Source organism: Hyperolius riggenbachi, unplaced genomic scaffold (assembly GCF_040937935.1).
Source record: "Hyperolius riggenbachi isolate aHypRig1 unplaced genomic scaffold, aHypRig1.pri scaffold_117, whole genome shotgun sequence".
Lineage (NCBI taxonomy): Eukaryota > Metazoa > Chordata > Amphibia > Anura > Hyperoliidae > Hyperolius > Hyperolius riggenbachi.
Window position 1 is genome coordinate 293,799 of NW_027152342.1, and position 20,355 is coordinate 314,153.

A 20,355-nucleotide genomic window follows, 5' to 3' on the forward strand; every position below is an offset into this window, starting at 1 on the left:
ACCCTCTCTGTCAAGCTCTTCACTGGCTACCAATTAATGAGAGGATTCAGTTCAAACTCTTAACCATAACCTACAAAGCTCTCCACAATCTCTCTCCCCTGTACATCTCCTCACTAGTCTCCAGATACCAACCCAACCGCAATCTCAGATCTGCACACGAGCTTCTTCTATCCTCTTCTACAATTACCTCCTCACATTCACGTGTACAAGACTTCTCACGTGCCTCAACCCTCCTCTGGAATGCCCTTCCACAACACATCCGCCACTCTCCCACCTTCAAAATCTTTAAACGCTCCCTCAAAACCCACCTTTTCCGACAAGCATATTCTCTAGCTTAGGCCATTCACCCACTAAATAACCTAATTACGCACTGCCTGTACATATACTGTATACTTCCCCCACCTCTTGTTTCCACCCCATTCCTTTAGATTGTAAGCTCGCAAGGGCAGGGCTCTCACCCTTTTGTGTCATGGAATGTTATTAATTCAATTGCTTGCACTCTGTTAGACATTTATACATTTTTGTCATCATGTTAAATCAAGTTGTAATCAGCAGTGCTGTATCTTGTATCAGTGTTCATATTTCATGTATATCATTGTCTGTATCATTATGTATCCCTTGTTTGTTCTCTTACATTGTACAGCGCCACGGAATATGTTGGCGCTTTATAAATAAATAAATAAATAATAATAATAATAATGTGACGCCGGGCGACGCCCAGTCGGCCAAAACGCGATAGCGGTCGGTTAGCGACACAAATCGTTAAACCAAGATTTGATGTGTAGTATCCCTCTGCCTAGGAACAGCTGGGGGATTTGTCTTAGCCCAGTAGAAGCCTGGGGGGAGGTGTTAATTAGCATGGACATATTCCCTGTGGAAGGCACAATTCCCCTTTCTGTTCTGGGAACCAGGTGACACCTAGATGTTAATTAGCCTGAGCCTTTCATAGAGGAAGATCCCAAGAAGCCGACACAGCTGGACTCTAGTCAGCATGGCTCCAGCCTTAGCAGGAAGAAGTGAATGTACTATATAATCTTTTGCCCATTTACAGAATACAATAAATAGGGTGGTTATGAGAGCGGTATCATTGGATCCGTAGGGTCATGCTGGATCTCTTGATACCAGTCGAGAGGGGCCCGGGGCCCCTACAACCCAGGTATGAATCTACCCAGGACCCTGATCTGCTGCACTAGCCATGTCGGATATCATATTAATCTGTATTTTCCACCAAGTATGAAGCTGTTACCCCCCTAAATATAACGTGTATGGTTCAGGAGTTACAGCAATTCATAAGTTTAGCTCTAAAATCTCTCAGAGGGAATGAACTGTCATTTGTTGGTAGCTCAGAGGGGGCCGGCATTGCCACACCCCCAAACCAGCTTCATCAAAAGCACAGAGCCAGCAGGCGGGCTTGAGTCCTCCACCCTGAAAACATCTTGAACTCATCGGTGCCAGCTTGAGGATATGCTGGCATCCACCTGGTCTGAACTCTGAACTTTGATTGAAACCCAGAACTCTGATTTTTCCCACAAAAAGGACATCTTTCCAGGAACTAAGTATTTCTCTCCCTTCTTTTATTTTTTATACTGGCTATTACTGTTTTAATAATTGTTGATTTTAATAATTGTCTGTATATATTAATTATTTATATTGCTGTGAATAAAAGACTTCCTCCAAGTCATTCACTGTCTGCTACCCTGCTTATCAGCACACACAGAACTGATCCCGGGTCTCTGAAGATACGCTACTGTTTGTTTGTTGTTGGCTAGACAGAATACCGTGTGTTTAACCGTTTTATTCGCAGGACTAGTCAGTCAGTAAATCGAGTCCACTGGCCCATATCAGTGGTGGTGGCAGATACCGTGGAATCGTGTGTGTACGTTGTAATTACCCGTGTCTCACAGGCTCCCTTCTGGGTTGTCTGCGGCTAATTCTTAACGGTTCCTGCGCATTGACTGCGACCAGAGTTCGCACGATCTGTGCGCTGGCACCGTTTAGAAGGCTAAGTGCGGTCAGCCACTAGGGCTCCTGTGACAGTGTTAGGCAGCGGTTGGGACCTGTGTTGTGCTGAAAGTATGTAAGATAGCGCTAGCGCTATCAAGAAACGAACTAATTCGTTGGTGTAGCTGGAAGGCAATATATTTTTTATATATACAGAGAGACTGTGTAGCCAGTACCCCTCCCCAAAAGTTTTATTTTATTTGGCGTGGAAATGTCCGGGAACTACAAGAAAATGTGCCTGGCGGACCTGCAAAATCTTTGCCAAGAGAGAGGCATTGATGTTGGCCGCAAGAAACAAGGGGACCTGGTAGCGGAATTGTTTCAATGGGATACCCAGCAACTGCGGGAGCTGGATGTGTCTGCTGAGGTAGACGCTGACCCATCTGACTCAAGGCAAGGGGAACCAGAGGCTGAAGATCCTAGGTGTACAGAGGTTGAGCATCCTGCGGGCCCTGTTGCAACAGTTACGCCAGAGACTGTCAGTGTGGACCCCAATCCCAGAGTTTCTGAAAGTACTCGCCTGGAACCGGCCAGTACTGGACTGTCCGTTTGTGCTGACCCGGTAATGCAGCAGGCATTACGAAAGCTGATGGAGACTGACCTGGAAAAGTACCTGCAGTACATGGCGGAGCAAAAAGGGGAGAAACGACAGCATGAGCTCAACATGGCAAAGGTTCAACAGGCCAGCCGGAGTTCACCGCCCAGCCTCCCTGCTGAAGGAGCTGCACCACCCGTAAGTGCAAAATTTAAATTTGCTAATATTGAGAAAGACACAGACATTGACTTGTTTTTGCGGTCTTTTGAAAAAGCATGCCGTCAGTATCGTCTGTCCCAAGACCAGTGGGCCAGGCATCTGACACCGTTGCTGCGCTACAAAGCACTTGATGCCTTCACAGAATTGCCTGCGGAGAAGGATAATGATTATGCTGCTATAAAAGACGCTATCATTACTAAGTACCAGCTGACACCAGAAGCCTATCGGAAAAAGTTCAGGGCCTGGCAGAAAAAGTCTTCTGATTCGTACCGAGATGTGGTCAGCAGCTTGCTCACCACACTCCGCCAGTGGACTCGAGGCCTCACCAAAGGGTCTTATGATGTCCTGGAGGACTTGATAGTCCTCGAACAATTTCTGAACATTTGCCCTGCTGATGTACGACAGTTTGTGTTAGAGCGCAGGCCGGCTTCAGCCACTGTCGCTGCAGACCTTGCTGAGACTTTTGCAACTACCCGGGTGGCTGATACCCGCAGAACTGTCCCATCCAGCTGGAGAGGAGGTCAGCCCAATACCTCGGCAGACTCTCCTGCCCCTGTGAGCCGTCAGCCACAGAGGCCACCCAGCACAGCTTCTGCACCCAGGGCTGCAGCGCCTGGAGAGGTCACCTGTCACTACTGCCGCCAGCCCGGACACATGAAATTCGACTGTCCGGAGCGGAGACAGACACCACCAGCACCTGGATCATCTGCATCACCTGTACCTCACCCACAGCAGAGGCAACCCGCCAGCGAACCACAGCCTGGATCATCAGATTTTGTCCTGTTTGCCCGCGGAAAGGAAATCTGCGACCGAACCGACCAGCAGCAACTTGTTAGAGTGAACGGCAAAGTTGTCACCGGATTCCTTAGCAGGAAGAAGTGAATGTACTATATAATCTTTTGCCCATTTACAGAATACAATAAATAGGGTGGCTATGAGAGCGGTATCATTGGATCCGTAGGGTCATGCTGGATCTCTTGATACCAGTCGAGAGGGGCCCGGGGCCCCTACAACCCAGGTATGAATCTACCCAGGACCCTGATCTGCTGCACTAGCCATGTCGGATATCATATTAATCTGTATTTTCCACCAAGTATGAAGCTGTTACCCCCCTAAATATAACGTGTATGGTTCAGGAGTTACAGCAATTCATAAGTTTAGCTCTAAAATCTCTCAGAGGGAATGAACTGTCATTTGTTGGTAGCTCAGAGGGGGCCGGCATTGCCACACCCCCAAACCAGCTTCATCAAAAGCACAGAGCCAGCAGGCGGGCTTGAGTCCTCCACCCTGAAAACATCTTGAACTCATCGGTGCCAGCTTGAGGATATGCTGGCATCCACCTGGTCTGAACTCTGAACTTTGATTGAAACCCAGAACTCTGATTTTTCCCACAAAAAGGACATCTTTCCAGGAACTAAGTATTTCTCTCCCTTCTTTTATTTTTTATACTGGCTATTACTGTTTTAATAATTGTTGATTTTAATAATTGTCTGTATATATTAATTATTTATATTGCTGTGAATAAAAGACTTCCTCCAAGTCATTCACTGTCCGCTACCCTGCTTATCAGCACACACAGAACTGATCCCGGGTCTCTGAAGATACGCTACTGTTTGTTTGTTGTTGGCTAGACAGAATACCGTGTGTTTAACCGTTTTATTCGCAGGACTAGTCAGTCAGTAAATCGAGTCCACTGGCCCATACCAGTGGTGGTGGCAGATACCGTGGAATCGTGTGTGTACGTTGTAATTACCCGTGTCTCACAGGCTCCCTTCTGGGTTGTCTGCGGCTAATTCTTAACGGTTCCTGCGCATTGACTGCGACCAGAGTTCGCACGATCTGTGCGCTGGCACCGTTTAGAAGGCTAAGTGCGGTCAGCCACTAGGGCTCCTGTGACAGTACATCATTTGTATTTGGTACCTACCTGGCGTACATGTAAAAAGGGTGCTTCTGTAATCTGGGCCCTGGAGATAGTTTCTACTAGAATATCAGTAACATTATTGATGTTCCACTACTGGACAGTGGCCGGCCCGGATTAAAATCACAGAAGCCTATAGGCACAGATGTCCTGGCATCTTAGATTTTGCCCTCCATGAACCTCCAAACACCTGCTGAACCACATTACAAGTGTGCTGCCTGTCCCAGCTTGCTTCTCATAGGTATCTACAGGTGCCCCTTAGCATTAGGTAGGCAGAGGTACCCTCATATTAAGTAGTTAGTGGCTCCCCTGGCTGAAGGGAGATCTTGTCAGTGGAATATTAAGAGCAGGATGTGTAACCTCTAATTTACACTCTTCTGAGGACTCTGCATAGGGAAGGAGGTAGGGAGGCACTGGGAGATGAAAGTGAGACACCTTTCCATCACCAAGCGCCTGTAGGCACATGCCTACAGTGCCTTATGGTAAATCCGGCCCTGGACAGTGGTAATTCTAATAATAAAATATCAGTACATTTTACCAAAATTTTACCTTTGCAAAACCTGACCATTTTTTCACACAAGCTCCATGCCTTATCCTAATGCATAATTCTAAGTGATCCCCGTACCCCCCCCACCCCCCCCAGATATCCACACCACATTCAATAGTCGGGTACCATCTGCCTAATTTGGATAGTCTTATCTGGTATCCATGCGGCCCAAATCCCTGCCAATATCTGTGCTGCCTTCACTGCCTTCAACTGCAGTTCCGAAATCCCTGACGATATCCAACCCTCCTTCCCCACTAAACACTCTGACGCCAGCCGCCTGATTATGATATTTTTATCTGACACTCACATGACCACCTGAGCTCCGCTATAGCCATAGATAGCATTGTAGGCTATGCAGCACCCATTTTACCATAGCAACAGCAACACCCAAACTACCTGCTTCGACTTACGGAACCTGGGTATTCTGCTCCTGCATATCTGTTTGACCAAAGACAAAGGGCCTGATTCACAAAGCTCTTCTGTTAAATTATCTCACCTTATTTATTAGCTCACAATGTATCTCTCATTAAATGACTTAACCCATTATTTACCTCTCCTTATCTAACTTAAAGGGAACCTTAACTGGACGGGGGGTAAAGAGTTTCACTTACCTGGGGCTATTACCAGCCCCCTGCAGCAGTCCCGTGCCCTCGGCGCCGCTCTGGAATCCTCTGGTCCCCCGCTGTCACTTAGTTTCGTTTTTGACGACTCACCAGTCGCCGGCCGCCATGCGTATTATTGGACGCATTCACCAATGCAATTAGCGCTATTGCGGACCACAACGCGTACAAAAATACGCGTTGCCGCATTCCGCACGCGTAGATATGCGGCAACGCGTATTTTTGTACGCATTGCGGTCCGCAACAGCGCTAATTGCATTGGTGAATGCGTCCAATAATACGCATGGCGGCCGGCGACTGGTGAGTCGTCAAAATCGAAACTAAGTGACAGCGGGGGACCAGAGGATTCCAGAGCGGCGCCGAGGGGCTGGTAATAGCCCCAGGTAAGTGAAACTCTTTACCCCCCCGTTCAGTTAAGGTTCCCTTTAACTCATGGTTTAGCTCTCCTTATTTAACTTAATTAATGGTTTAGATCTCCTTAGCTAACTTAATTCATGGTTTAGCTCTCCTTATTTGACATAACTCATGGTTTATCTCTCCTTATTTAACTTAATTAATGGTTTAGATCTCCTTATCTAACTTAACTCACGGTTTAGCTCTCCTTATTTGATATAATTCTTGGTTTAGCTCTCCTTATCTATTTATCTCAAGTATTATCTCTCCTTATTTGTTTATCTTATGCATTAGCACTCCTTACAGTTAAGATGAAAAATAAGTAACATTAATGAATCAACCCCAAATGTGTTATGTAAACCACATCCAATATTGAATCTCTACATTGTATAAGCATAATTTTTTAGTTGTTTTTATAGTGTTTAACACTATGTGTGTTTTTTTTAAACTATGGATTTATTTTCTGAACTTTCAGCACAATGCCACCTGCCAGCACTCACCAATGGAACATACAAGGCAGCAAAGAGGTATTATGAAGTCGGAGAGTATGCCATCTACAAATGCAATGAAGGATTTATTAGTGCTCATAAAAATACATTTCAGCAGAGAAGTCAATGCACTGACTCAGGATGGATTCGTGAACCAACATGTAAAGGTATGTTTTAATTAGATAACTTTAATTAGATAACTTTTGGAATCATTACAGCTCTGTTCCTACATTGAGAGGTCTGTGAAAGTATACAGTATGCAGGAGAGATGACCGAAGTTAGAAGAGTTAAAGTGGACCCAAACCAAACATTTTATTTTTTTATTCAAAATATTTAGTTGCACTACTCTGACACATACAAAGATAAATAAACACTCCTTCAAGCCTCTGAGCATTTCAGTGCATGCTTTTCACCCTTCTCTTTCCATAACTAGAGTTATACTGGGGGCAGCCATTAGCAATTCCTCCATTGCCAGACACCATCTACTCCAACAGTTTGCCTGACTCTGTCCCGGCAATATGAAAGGAAGGGGAGGGGTTTCTCCAATAAATGTGAATTTTTTTTTTATTTGTCATCATGCAGCTGAAAAAAGGCTGCTGTTTATTATTATAATTTAGAAAATAGATTTTATTTCTGAAATCTTGTATTTTTAATTTGGGTCCACTTTAACTGAATAGGGGGCCCATTTGGGGCTTTGTTGTCCTTAGTTTTCTCTTAGGAGATAATGTTTCATCTTGTATTTAAAATCATTTTTTGGGACTTTGCAACTGCAAAAATGTATCAAATAGTAGGTGAAAAAGTACTATCAATATATTCTGAGTGTTTTCTTGCTTGCTGGTGGTTTAAAAAGCATTTAGTTGACAAGCTGTGAAAATATCACCAAGGAGAAAAAGCCTCGTGCCCATACGCAAGTCACTTTTTCTCCTGAGTTTTTGCCTAGGTGATATTTTCAAACTTGAGTTATCAATAAAATGCCTATTAAACCATCAACAAGCAAGACAATTCTCAAAATAATTTTGATAGTACTTTTCACCTACTGTTTAGTATTTTTTTCCATTGCAAGGTACTAAATAGTTATTTTAAAGAGAACCCGAGGTGGATTCTAAGAATCCTATTAGCACACAGAGGCTTGGTCTGCACATAATGCCCAGCCTCTGTTGCTATACTGCTCCCCCCTGCCCCCCCCCCTGCGCTCTACTGGCCCCCATAAATCAAAAGCCGTTCTTGCGACACACAGCGTGTTGCAGCCGGCAGTTTACCTCTAGATGTATCAGTCTCAACGCTCCCCCGCCTCCTCTATCTCACCGCAGCGCACCTGCATCCTTTTCCTCCAGTCAGCGGGGAGGGAAGGGACGCAAGCGGGGAGCGACGACATAGAGGAGGCGGGCGAGCAGCGAGACTGACACATCTAGAGGTAAACAGCCAGCTGCGACACGCTGTGTGTCGCTAGCTCGGCATTTGATTTATGGGGGGCAAGCAGAGTGCAGGGGGGGCCCAGGGGGGAGCAGTATAGCAACAGAGGCTGGGCATTATGTGCAGACCAAGCCTCTGTGTGCTAATAGGATTCTTAGAATCCACCTCGGGTTCTCTTTAACCACTTCGCCGCCCGGGTACAGTATATCTACGCCCCGTTTAACTTAATTTCCCCACCTGGGGTGTAGATTTACGCACCCCCGCCACTACTGATGCTGACTGCGCTCCCGCTTGCAGGTGTGTGTGCTCCCATGCTCGTGCACGCCACCGCCCACTCGCCCGGAGATCAATGAACGGTTGCTTCCAAGTAGAAGTTGCGCGATCATTGTGTAAAAAAAAAAAGGTTTCCCATCCTCACTACACTTCCTGTAAGCGTACTTACTATGCTTACAGGACCATTTACAAAAAATTACTGTGGCCATCTTGTGGCAAATAGTAAAACTACAGTCAAAAGCATTTTTTATATACAAATACATATTTTTACATTTTAAATTACCTCATTACATCCCACACTCCACAATTGTTACAAAAAATTTACAATACAAAAAATGTACAATAAAAAAAATAAATAAATAGTTACCTTAGGGACTGAACTCTATAAATATGTATGTAAAGTGCGTATAACACTGTTACTTTATAAATTATGGGCTTGTTATTAGGAATGGACACATTTAGAATAAAATAATTGATGGCATACTGTCCCACCTAAAAAAAAGCCTAATTGGTGGAGAAAAAAACAAGATATAGTTCATTTCATTGTGATAAGTAATGATAAAGTTATAGGTGAATGAATGGAAGGAGCGCTGAAAGGTGAAAATTGCTCTGGTGCTCCAGGGGTAAAACCCCTCAGTTGTGAAGTGGTTAAATTGAGGAGGAAAAGTTATTTCCTAGGAGTAAACTCAGGAGAAATGGTTACTTACCAGGGGTTTCTTCCAGCCCCTGAAGTTGCCCTGCTCCCTTGCCATTATCCCACACTACTTAGTTCCCCTGCACACCCCTCCGATTGTAGGACGCCGTGCGCCTCCACCAACAGTTAATAGGCAATTTAACCGTGCTGTACTGCACCTGCGCAGTAAGTAAAATCAGCACGATAAAGGAGGTGAGCGGCCAGCGCTGCATATGTGCAGAGGCTTATACTGGGAACAGTGGAGGAATAGTGGAGTGCAAAATCACCGCGAGGGAGCAGGAGGAGCTGAAAGAAGCCTCTGATAAGTAATTGGGCTTTTTTTTTTTTATTAAGTTTCCCTTTCAAAGGAGTTCCCAAACATTTCCATGCTAAATGTAATTTTGCCTTCTTAAAACAGAAGGTATTTGTGAAAATTCAGCTTTATGTGAACAACTGTGATTCCCCAGGATGCATCATTCCCAAATATTCAAATCATGTCTTTTTGGCTGTAGATCACGCCATCTGAGCTTATGTTAAATTGCCTATTAACTCCAAGATGAATGTGACAAAAGATGACAAACATCAAGATGGATGAATGTTTTTGCAAGGCATTGTATGTTAGGCTTCATCATAATCAGCACAGTCAGCGTGAATAAAAATGACAGTTTATTGTTATGGTTTAGGTTATAGACATAATCTCCTTTTTTCCCCAGAAATTGTGTGTTCTACACAAGGAAAATTTTTCAAAAATGGTGAAGTTGTCCATTTTGGATGTACAAAAACGGGGAAACTGGAAGGTGACAATTCAAGCCAATGCTATTACTATGGCTGGGACCCGGAAGTGCCCACCTGCAGAGGTAGGTGAAAAAGTTATCATGTTTAGCATATATAATGGGTTATTTTTGATTTTGTTTCAAGACTCAAGAGCTCACTAGGTGAGATGGTAAATCAGTTTCAAATAATTCTAACTTGAACAGGGCCATTTTTGGCAAAAATGGGTCCCTTGGTCAGAGATGAATTAATACCTAAGCAAAGTAAAAGATTTTGGGCCCTCTTGGGGTCTTTTGGTAAGCTGAAGGTCAGGAGAGGTCAGAAAAGGAGGCCGGTGGGCCCCTTGACACCCACTAGGCCCCAGGCACCTGCCTAGGCAGCCTGATGGATGATCCTGCAAATATTACATGCTGCCTTCCTAACCCACACAGTATTAGTTGGCAAAGTACCCCCCCCCCCCAATATAGCTGCATTAAGTGCCCACTTTTTCACTTCCCCACCCCTACAATGGTGTTTGGTTGTTCCCTAGGGCCTCAGAGCCAGCTAATGGAACACTATGTCACCCACCAATTAATAATGCTCTCCCAGGGCTCCTGCAGAGCATTAGCAGGAGCAGAGCACACTCACCACACACCTATCTGTCCAGCGTGGTCCTTCCTGTCTTTGTCCTTCTCATGGTTGCCTCTTCTGTACTCACATAATATGCTGCGAGGTCACGGAGAAGAGGCACCCGCGAGGATGAAGGCAGAAAAACAGAGCCTGAAGGAGGAGCATGCTGGCCAGACAGGTGAGTGGTGAGCGCCAATAACTTGTGCCTTTATATTGCTTCTTCTTCTTCTATTTACATGTATGGGTTGCATTCATGATGTCATTCAGTTCATTCAACAACTCCCAGTGTCACAGGACTAGCAGGCTGGCCTCATAGAAGCAGCAGGATTGGAGACCATATTGCTAGCTTGCAGTATGACCTAGATGACATCATGAATGCCACCCATCAATCTGGCTATAACTAGAAGAAACATTAAACCAAGGCACCTGAGTCTGACAGTGTAGTGGTTGTAAGTAGCAGTCTGTGATATTCAGGAGCAGCTTGTTTTTCCACGTTTTGTAACTAGGGGTGTGGCAGGGGCGTGGCTAAAGTGTCCCTCTTTCTTATCTCAAAAAGTTGGATGGTATGCAACCAGTGCCATCTTTATAAGTATTTATTTATAAACTACCACCCACCATTGAATAATCAAACAAAAACTTCAGACAGGGGCATAAAATGGAAGCCCCCCTGGTAAACAAACCAAGCAAACAAACCTACCCCCCCCCCTCCCTGCATGTGCCAACCCTCCTACTGAAATTAGCCAGTGATGTGCTACTCCCTCCTTCCCTCAAGCATTAGCACAGCCCCTGAAGGGACATCCCACTCATCTGCCAAACCCCTGCGGATGCCTCCGCCCCAGTTGCCAATCCTACCACCAAAAGTAGACAGTGTCCCTACCCGGAGCATTAGCACAGCAGTGCCGTATAAAGAGGGCCGGATTTTAATTTTTTGCCACCCAAGGCCCACAATGACCAGCTGCTCACGGACCAACAGCATCCTAAACTCCCCCCCCCCCCCCAACATGGCAGGGATTAGATTGTAGGCTCCTTTGAGGACAGTTAGTGACATGATGGCAAATATTAGATTGTAAACTCCTTGGTGGGCTGCACAATTGGTAAGTGATGGAAAGATCAGAGATCACTGTAGTGCCTGTTTGCTGCCCCTTCATCCCCTAAGCGCCAGATCTGGCTGTTGGTAGACGCCCACTGCTATGTGTAAACTCTGTGTAGCAGGACAAATGTTCTGCACAGTACCTGCTACTGCCACCCTACTGCCCACATCCGGCCGCCCCTTGCTTTCCTTGTTCCCTAGGCCATGGCCTTTGTGGCCTTGCCAGAAATCCAGCCATGCATATAACTATATTCACCTGATACTGTTGTGTCACACATCTCCTCTTCCTTCCATAAGCCACTAGCTCAGTGCTGCATTCGTGGCTCCCTGTGTCACATGATCAGGATCCATGTGTGCAGCACAAAAACAGTGGCTGCCAGAAGGAAGTGAAGATGTGTGGCAGGTGGATCAGGTAAATATAGTTACATAGCCCCACAGCTTATAATTTTCAAGGTGGGTGGGAGGAGGGGCGGGCCTCATAGCCGGCACCATCAGCTATTGTTATGCCCCTGATGAAGAGCTATAAGAACAATATATTCTCTCCAACAAGATAAGTATAATGGGGTAATATATTCACTTGATTCTAACTGTAATGTAATAATTTACTTTTTTTCCTCTTGTTTGTTTTTTACAGCACCGAGCCTCATCCAAAAAACATCTTTAACTCTCATAGATATAGACAATACATCAGGTATTTTTTTTTTGTTTTTTTGTCTATGCAGCAAATAATTGTAGAGAAATTAGCTAAAACACATAAACAAAGTCAGTCCTTGTGTGTGAGAGCTACAATTGAGTTCATACTCCAGCAGTACACTGACACCAAGCCCTCTATGGTTGTGTTAAAGAAAACCTGTAATGAGAAAAAATTCCCCTGGGGGGTACTCACCTGAGGTGGGGGAAGCCTCCGGATCCTATTGAGGCTTCCCCCGTCCTCCTGTGTCCCATGGCGGCGGGGAAAAAGCTCCCGGAATGGCGAGGATGTAAATATTTACCTTCCAGGCTCCAGCGCAGGCACAGTATTGGCTCTCCGTTCGGAGATAGGCGGAAATAGCCCAACGCTGTCAGGCCGCTCTACTGCGCAGACGCAAGTCTCTTGCACCTGCGTAGTAGAGCGGACCCGACGGAGATTGGCTATTTCCACCTATCTCTGTGCTGATAGCCGCAACAGCGCCCCCACTGGAGCCAGGAAAGGTAAATATATTAGCCATGTCGAGCCCGGATTGCGGAACACTTCGGGGGAGCCAGCGCTGGATTGCCTACAGCTACAGTAGAGGGGGAAGCCTCATTGGGACCATAAGGCTTCCCCCTACCGAGGTGAGTACCCCCCAGGGGACGTTTTATTTGTTACAGATTACAGAACCAGAGGTAAGAGACATGTGGAGGCTGACGTACTGTATGTATTTCCTTTTAAACAATGCAGATTGCCTGGCTATTCTGATGATCCTCTCCCTCGCATAGTCTTAGCCATAGACCCTGAACAAGCAAGCAGAAGATCAAATGCTTCTACCAAAAGTCTAACAAGCTAAATTAAAGTTTTAATTGAGTCCATTAGGTAAATGCATGATCAGGTTGTGAGATTGTTATAAATTCCCTCTTTTAACAATTTTTTTTCACCATCTTGTCTTCCTGTTCACGAAACCTTTCATCACTAAAGATAACCCTCCTAGCTCTAACAAACCGACTTTTCAGTGGACCTTTTATAAGGGGTTGTGGATGGAAGCTGCAAAGCAATACAACCTAATGGGGGCATATTAGCCACAAATAAGTAGATAAGACACTAAACTAAGTTTAGTTGACACATGCTTGTTAGATTTTTGGCTAAACTTTGTTTAGTTGCTTATCTACTTATTTGTGGCTAATAGGCCCCCATTAAGTTGCATTTCTTAACACCTTCCATTCACAACCCCTTATAAAAGGTCCACTGAAAAGTCGGTTTGTCAGAGCTAGGAGGGTTATCTTTAGAGATGAAAGGTATCGTGAACAGGATGACATGATGGTGAAAAAAACTGTTACAAGAGGGAACTTATAACAATCTGACAACCTGATCATGCGTTTACCTAATGGACTCAATGAAAACTTTAATTTAAGATGCTTTAGTAAAATAATGCCGTGTGCATTTAAGTCAAAAGAGCTGATGTCTCTTTAAGAGTGTGCTCGTCCCCTGGATCTCAGGGTTTATTTTATTGCAATACACTATAATTATAGAAGAATGTTTTGCATATGTTGTATGTATGGTTAGCACTTGATAAAGGTCCCTTGGACTGAAACATTGTGATTTGCACTGCTTTATTCCCAATAAAATTGGCCAAAAATGGACTAAGGGCCCATTTCCACTAGGCTGTGATCTGCTTCAAAAATTGGGCTGCAGCCCTCTTGTCAATCACAGCAGCACCACGGCTTATATGTAAATCGCGATTGCCCACTGTGAGAAAACGCGGAAGTACCGCCGCATGCGCTTCTGGCAGGGCGGCGGATTCCGCGTCCAGCGTGACTACTGATGTATGTGCTCACTCGTCTTTGTGTCTGCCTGAACGCGGAGGAACCGCCGCATGCGCTGGCGGCATGGCGGCGTATTCCGCGTGCAGCACAACGGGCATTTCACAGCAGGGTTCTGGTGTGGCTGGGAGCTGTAGTTCACATAGGTTTAGGTGGACGCACGCGCGCGCTGAGAGGAAGAGCTTTATGCCAGTCAGTGGGGGATCAGCTGAGCTGACGCCAGAAACGTTTCCATTGGTCCAGCACTTGTGGGAGGCGCTGGAGAGCGCTGAACTATATATACTGGTGACTGGGCATTTGCTGGTTGTCTGCCGTTGCGATCACTACGTGGTAGCACTCAGACGTTGTCAGTATCTGTGTTACTAGACCAGTTTCCAAAGGTGTTGATGGCCAAGGATCTCACACCTTAGTCTAGGAATTCTGTTATTATCTGTATTGTTATCTAGACCAATTTCCTAGGTGTTGACGGCCAAGGAACTCACACCTTAGTCTAGGAATTCTGTACCATCTGTATTATTCGTATTATCTAGTCTAGTTCCTGGAATGTGAGAATCTTGGAGCTCACACTCAAGTCTAGGCATTGTTGATTATATGTTATGACTTTCTGCATTCCTGACCATTCTCCAGATCTCTGATTTTGTACCTTTGTCTTTCTGATTCTCTGTTGCCAAAACTCGGCTAGTCCCTGGATTCTGAATCTGCCTACTGTCTCTGTACTTTATCTGTCCGTGTGTTAACGACCTGGCTTGTCCGACCTCAAGAACTATCTCTCCTGTCAGGAGATAGTTCACAGATCTGTCAGTGACACTTCTCTTGGTGTCACTCACGTTCTGTCCTTCCCACTCGCTGTCTGACTCCTCCCCCGGGAGAGTTAAGTCTACGGAAGAAACCAGTTGCCAAGCAGGATTCCTATCTGCTCTTGCACCTGCCTTCAGGGCGTGCTCCTCAAAGTATTACTGTTGCACCTAAACACTCCTGTCACTCAGGTGTCCAGAGGTTAGAGATATATCTGATTATCGGTGATACTGCAGATCATCAATAATCTGGTATATATCTGCATTCTCGGTGATACTGCAGATCACCGGTAATCAGATCCTCTCTGTGTTACACCGATCGTTACACCCACTAGCACAATTTGTTTTCCCTAGAGTGCAATTGTCGGTTTGTGCAATTCTTTGTGTGATTGCGTTCCATTCCCGGTGACTTCACAGCACAAACATGGTGAGTGTAAATTACGGTTTGTGTAATCTCAATACAGTGTGCTTGTGGTTGCGCTTCTCAGTGGAAAAGTGCCTTTAGGCCTCTTTCAGACAGGCAGCTGAACTGCAACATGTAGCTTTTTCCTTTTTACTGTAGTTTGTCCTGTTCTCAGTGGGTGACAGTGTTTCCTGTAAAATTGAGCAAAAGACCAATTGTGTTGGGTATAACTAAAAGTTATTTTAGACCATCAATAATAATAGATGCTTATGCATAGAAAAAGTACTTTAAAATATATAGTTTTATTCTTATAAAACATGTATCGAACAGTTGTACTCATGAAGTATACTCATAAAAATATGTTGCATAAAACGACATAGGTACCAATATAATCAATAAAATTGCTTTGAAATATAACATACATCCATTCAAGCACACTCAGACCTTCCAATGTGTAAAAAAGGGGGGAAAAGATGTGTGGGTGTAGGGTTACTTGGGATAAATACGTGGAGAGGGGGAATGATTTGGGTACGTACAGCTTATTGGGTACTAGCAAATTGGGCAATGAATATAGATGGTGAATTTATGATGGAGACTTCTGGATTAGGGGGTATCAGTATTTGTTGCACACAGTTCCTCTTCAGTGGTCTTGCCGATCCCCTTATGATTAGTCCTCCTGAGTAAGAAAAGTGCTGATTCACTAGTCAGTAACGTAACGTAAAGTTCCTTCCCCTGTATTAGCGCTATCCAGTGTGTATTTCAGGAGCGGTATACCTTTGGGTGCAGTTTTGTATACTCACGCTCCCCTCTAGGTTGCCTCTAGGTTACGATATGAACATTAGTCCAGTTCGCGAGTTGGAGCTCCGGCCGGCTGCTCTACAACTCGTAACAGCTCGCGTCTCCCGTGTATTCCTCTGTCGCTGCGGCGGTGAAGCGCAGCGGCGATTCCGGGTGGCGGCTAGTTCAGTTCCAGTGACGTCACCTGTTGCCTGCGTCTCCTATTGCGTCTCCTATTGCGTGGTTGCGTGGTTACCACTATACAGCTTCACTACACAGACTTAGTAGGAGTCGTTTTTCGTGCGTTTAGTTGTGCTGTATTCCTTGGTGCATTTCGGATCCCCAGGTGGATTTACTGAAGTGCTGACGCGTTTCAGCGGTCCACAGCCGCCTTTACCAAAGCCAGTAAAAAGTGAACTGCCGCCCGGGAGATACATGTTTTATAAGAATAAAACTATATATTTTAAAGTACTTTTTCTATGCATAAGCATCTATTATTATTGATGGTCTAAAATAACTGATTAGTTATACCCAGCGTAATTGGTCTTTTGCTCAATATTAGTGTTTCTTGTTTCGTGTGGGTCAGTGGGATCGCACACGTGACCAGTTAGCAGCGGGTGAAATAGGAATCTCTGAGATTAACCTACAATAGCGCCCTCCACCCCTTTAGATCTTGCTTTTCCTGTAAAATTATTTTATCTAGTAAATAAATTACTTTAAACAATATACTAAATTAAAGAGAACCCGAGGTGGCATTGCATTATGCTAGTGGGGCACAGAGGCTGGTTGGGCACACTAACACCAGCCTCTTTTGCCCCATCGTGTGCCTCAAAGACCCCCCTGCTCGCCGCTATACCCCCGCAGTGCTGGCGACACGCAGCGTGTCGCCAGCACAATGTTTACCCTAGCGCTGTCTGTCAGCGCCGCTCCGCCGCCTCCTCGGCATCGCCGCTACCCGCCCGTGTCCCTTCCCTCCCGCTGATTGGGGAGGTACACACCTAGCCACTCACTCTGCTCCTACAATGAACTTCGCCTGACCACCCACCACATCACGCAGTCCAATGCAAGCCTCCAGGACTTCTCAAGACTTCTCAAGAGCTGCTCCATCACTATGGAACTCCCTACTGTACTGTAACCCTTTAGGGTTGCCCTCTCCTTCAACATCTTCAAGAAGGCCCTCATAAGTGCACCTTTTCACTTTGGCCTACCCCCCTACTTTAAACCCACAGCTGAACTCTGGTCCCCTACCTTTCGTGTCCTTACCTCTCTCTCTAGATTGTAAGCCTTTGGCAGAGTCCTCCTCCTTGTGTCTCCTACCTGTTCACGCACCTCCATTACCATACACCCATGCTATGGATTTGAGTGAACTCGAATTGCCTTAACTCCATGCTCCCATCCAGTGACTGACTAAGGCCCGGTTCACATTAGCGTTCCAGGTCTGGCTTCCCCGGACCCGGAACGCTCCGTACACAGCGGATGGTGAATGGATACATTGTTAATCAATGTATCCATTCACACTCGTGCGACCGTCCAGATCCGCATCCGATCTGGGAACGCAGCTCCGGGACGATCTGGCTTTTTTTCCAACATGCTCCATTTTTCCCGGGCCGGATCCTGACCCGAACATGCGGCTATGCTGTGCAATGAGAAAAGGATGTTTCTCATCACACTGGCAATAGGACTGGATTCTTCCAGCACCGGTCCTATGCCACTTGGGGGGCCCGGACTACACGCCAGTATCTCCCATGCTTGTGGTGCCTTTCTGGCACTGCAATGTATCTAGTTCCGGCTACTTTATTGTAGCCGGAACTGATACATTCCGGATCCGCAACTGGTAGGAACTTGTGGCCACCGCAGAGACCCGTACGGTCTCTTTGCGGCCCCCGGACCCCCGGACACTTGCGGACTCGAACCGCAAGTGTGAACGGGGCCTTAGCATTACCTTGTACTCATACTGTGCTGTGTGATCTGGTTTTCTTGTATTCCTGTATTGTCTTATTGCTGTATGTCCCCCCTAAATTATTAATCAGTTAGTAACCTTAACTGATGTCCAGCACTATGTGCTATGTTGGGGCATTATAAATACAATAAATACACCTAATAATAATAATAATAATAATACAATAGACCACCAGAAAGCAGGAACATACTCGAAATTATTTTTAAGATACTTTTTCACTTATTTTGTTTAGTACTTTTCACATTGCACAGTGCTAAAAAGTTATTTTAAAAAGAATTTGAAAGACTGAGAAAACTGTTTTTGAGAAAACTCAGGCATTGCATATGGGCCTCTGTGTTGCAGTATTACAGGTTGCCTTGTCATAGGTACGTGTATGTAAAGCTCATTCTCAGATTGTAGTACGCAATTTCTATGGCAATGGTATCTCACCGTATCTGTACTAGGTACATTTGTCTAATGCCTAACTAAGTGTTCATTCAGGAGAAAGACAAGTGTTTTATGCTTCAGGTCCAAATGGCTTCCCTATGGGTTTGGCCACTGTGACCACATAGTGGGCCTACAGTGTGCTCCACTATGAGAGTGAGCTTTCATTAATATGGACTGCTTTATATTCTGATTTATGTCATATTCTGTTTTAAAGTCATTGTGACCCGCTGTAAAAAAACAAAAGTCCGACACTTACCTGAGGAGATGGAATGCTCTGAGTCCTAATGAGCCTTCCCTCTCCTCTCCCTCCATGCAGCTCAGGATCCTCCGTTCAAATCCCCCATTGCGAGGGACTTTGGAAGTCTTCGGGAGCTGAGTCCTCCCAAAGACAGGCGGCTCCATACTGCGCATGCACAATTATGCGATAGAGGACGCTCACGCATGAGCAGTATGGAGCGGCCCGTCTTTGGGAGCACTCGGGCTCAGTAAGACTTCCTTCGGCAGCGAAGATAGCACCATTTAACCGAATTGCTCGATTGCTGCTAGTGTTGGGCGAACAGTGTTCGCCACTGTTCGGGTTCTGCAGAACATCAGCGTGTTCGGGTGATGTTCGAGTTCGGCCGAACACCTGATGGTGTTCGGCCAAACTGTTCGGCCATATGGCCGAACTAAGAGCGCATGGCCGAACGTTACCCGAACGTTCGGCTAGCGCTGTGATTGGCCGAACGGGTCACGTGTAGTGTTGGGCGAACATCTAGATGTTCGAGTTCGGGCCGAACATGGCCGCGATGTTCGGGTGTTCGAGCCGAACTCCGAACATAATGGAAGTCAATGGGGACCCGAACTTTCGTGCTTTGTAAAGCCTCCTTATATGCTACATACCTCAAATTTACAGGGTATGTGCACCTTGGGAGTGGGTACAAGAGGAAAAAAAAATTAGCAAAAAGAGCTTATAGTTTTTGAGAAAATCGATTTTAAAGTTTCAAAGGGAAAACTGTCTTTTAAATGCGGGAAATGTCTGTTTTCTTTGCACAGGTAACATGCTTTTTGTCGGCATGCAGTCATAAATGTAATACATATAAGAGGTTCCAGGAAAAGGGACCGGTAACGCTAACCCAGCAGCAGCACACGTGATGGAACAGGAGGAGGGTGGCGCAGGAGGAGAAGGCCACGCTTTGAGACACAACAACCCAGGCCTTGCATGAGGACAAGAAGCATGCGGATAGCAATTTGTATTTTGTCGCCATGCAGTCATAAATGTAATACAGATGAGAGGTTCAATAAACAGGGACCGGAAACGCTAACCCATCACAGATGTTCATTGATCATGTTACTTGGTTGGGGTCCGGGAGTGTTGCGTAGTCGTTTCCAATCCAGGATTGATTCATTTTAATTTGAGTCAGACGGTCTGCATTTTCTGTGGAGAGGCGGATACGTCGCCGATCTGTGACGATGCCTCCGGCAGCACTGAAACAGCGTTCCGACATAACGCTGGCTGCTGGGCAAGCCAGCACCTCTATTGCGTACATTGCCAGTTTGTGCCAGGTGTCTAGCTTCGATACCCAATAGTTGAAGGGTGCAGATGGATTGTTCAACACAGCTATGCCATCTGACATGTAGTCCTTGACCATCTTCTCCAGGCGATCGGTGTTGGAGGTGGATCTGCACGCTTGCTGTTCTGTGTGCTGCTGCATGGGTGTCAGAAAATTTTCCCACTCCAAGGACACTGCCGATACCATTCCCTTTTGGGCACTAGCTGCGGCTTGTGTTGTTTGCTGCCCTCCTGGTCGTCCTGGGTTTGCGGAAGTCAGTCTGTCGGCGTACAACTGGCTAGAGGAGGGGGAGGATGTCAATCTCCTCTCTAAAGTCTCCACAAGGGCCTGCTGGTATTCTTCCATTTTGATCTGTCTGGCTCTTTCTTCAAGCAGTTTTGGAACATTGTGTTTGTA

At 45.7% G+C, this 20,355-nt stretch overlaps 1 protein-coding gene across 9 annotated transcripts in view; it reads left to right on the top strand.

Moving 5' to 3' along the window:
* LOC137543610 (coagulation factor XIII B chain-like) overlaps nucleotides 1-20,355 on the top strand; it is a 214,306-nt gene that overhangs the window by 32,216 nt on the left and 161,735 nt on the right. For all 9 annotated transcript variants that reach the window (XM_068264713.1, XM_068264719.1, XM_068264715.1 and 6 more), the window contains exons 5-7: nucleotides 6,709-6,888; nucleotides 9,794-9,937; nucleotides 12,185-12,241. In XM_068264713.1, the coding sequence (XP_068120814.1) occupies nucleotides 6,709-6,888; nucleotides 9,794-9,937; nucleotides 12,185-12,241 (381 nt within the window). The remainder of the gene's footprint in view (nucleotides 1-6,708; nucleotides 6,889-9,793; nucleotides 9,938-12,184; nucleotides 12,242-20,355) is intronic.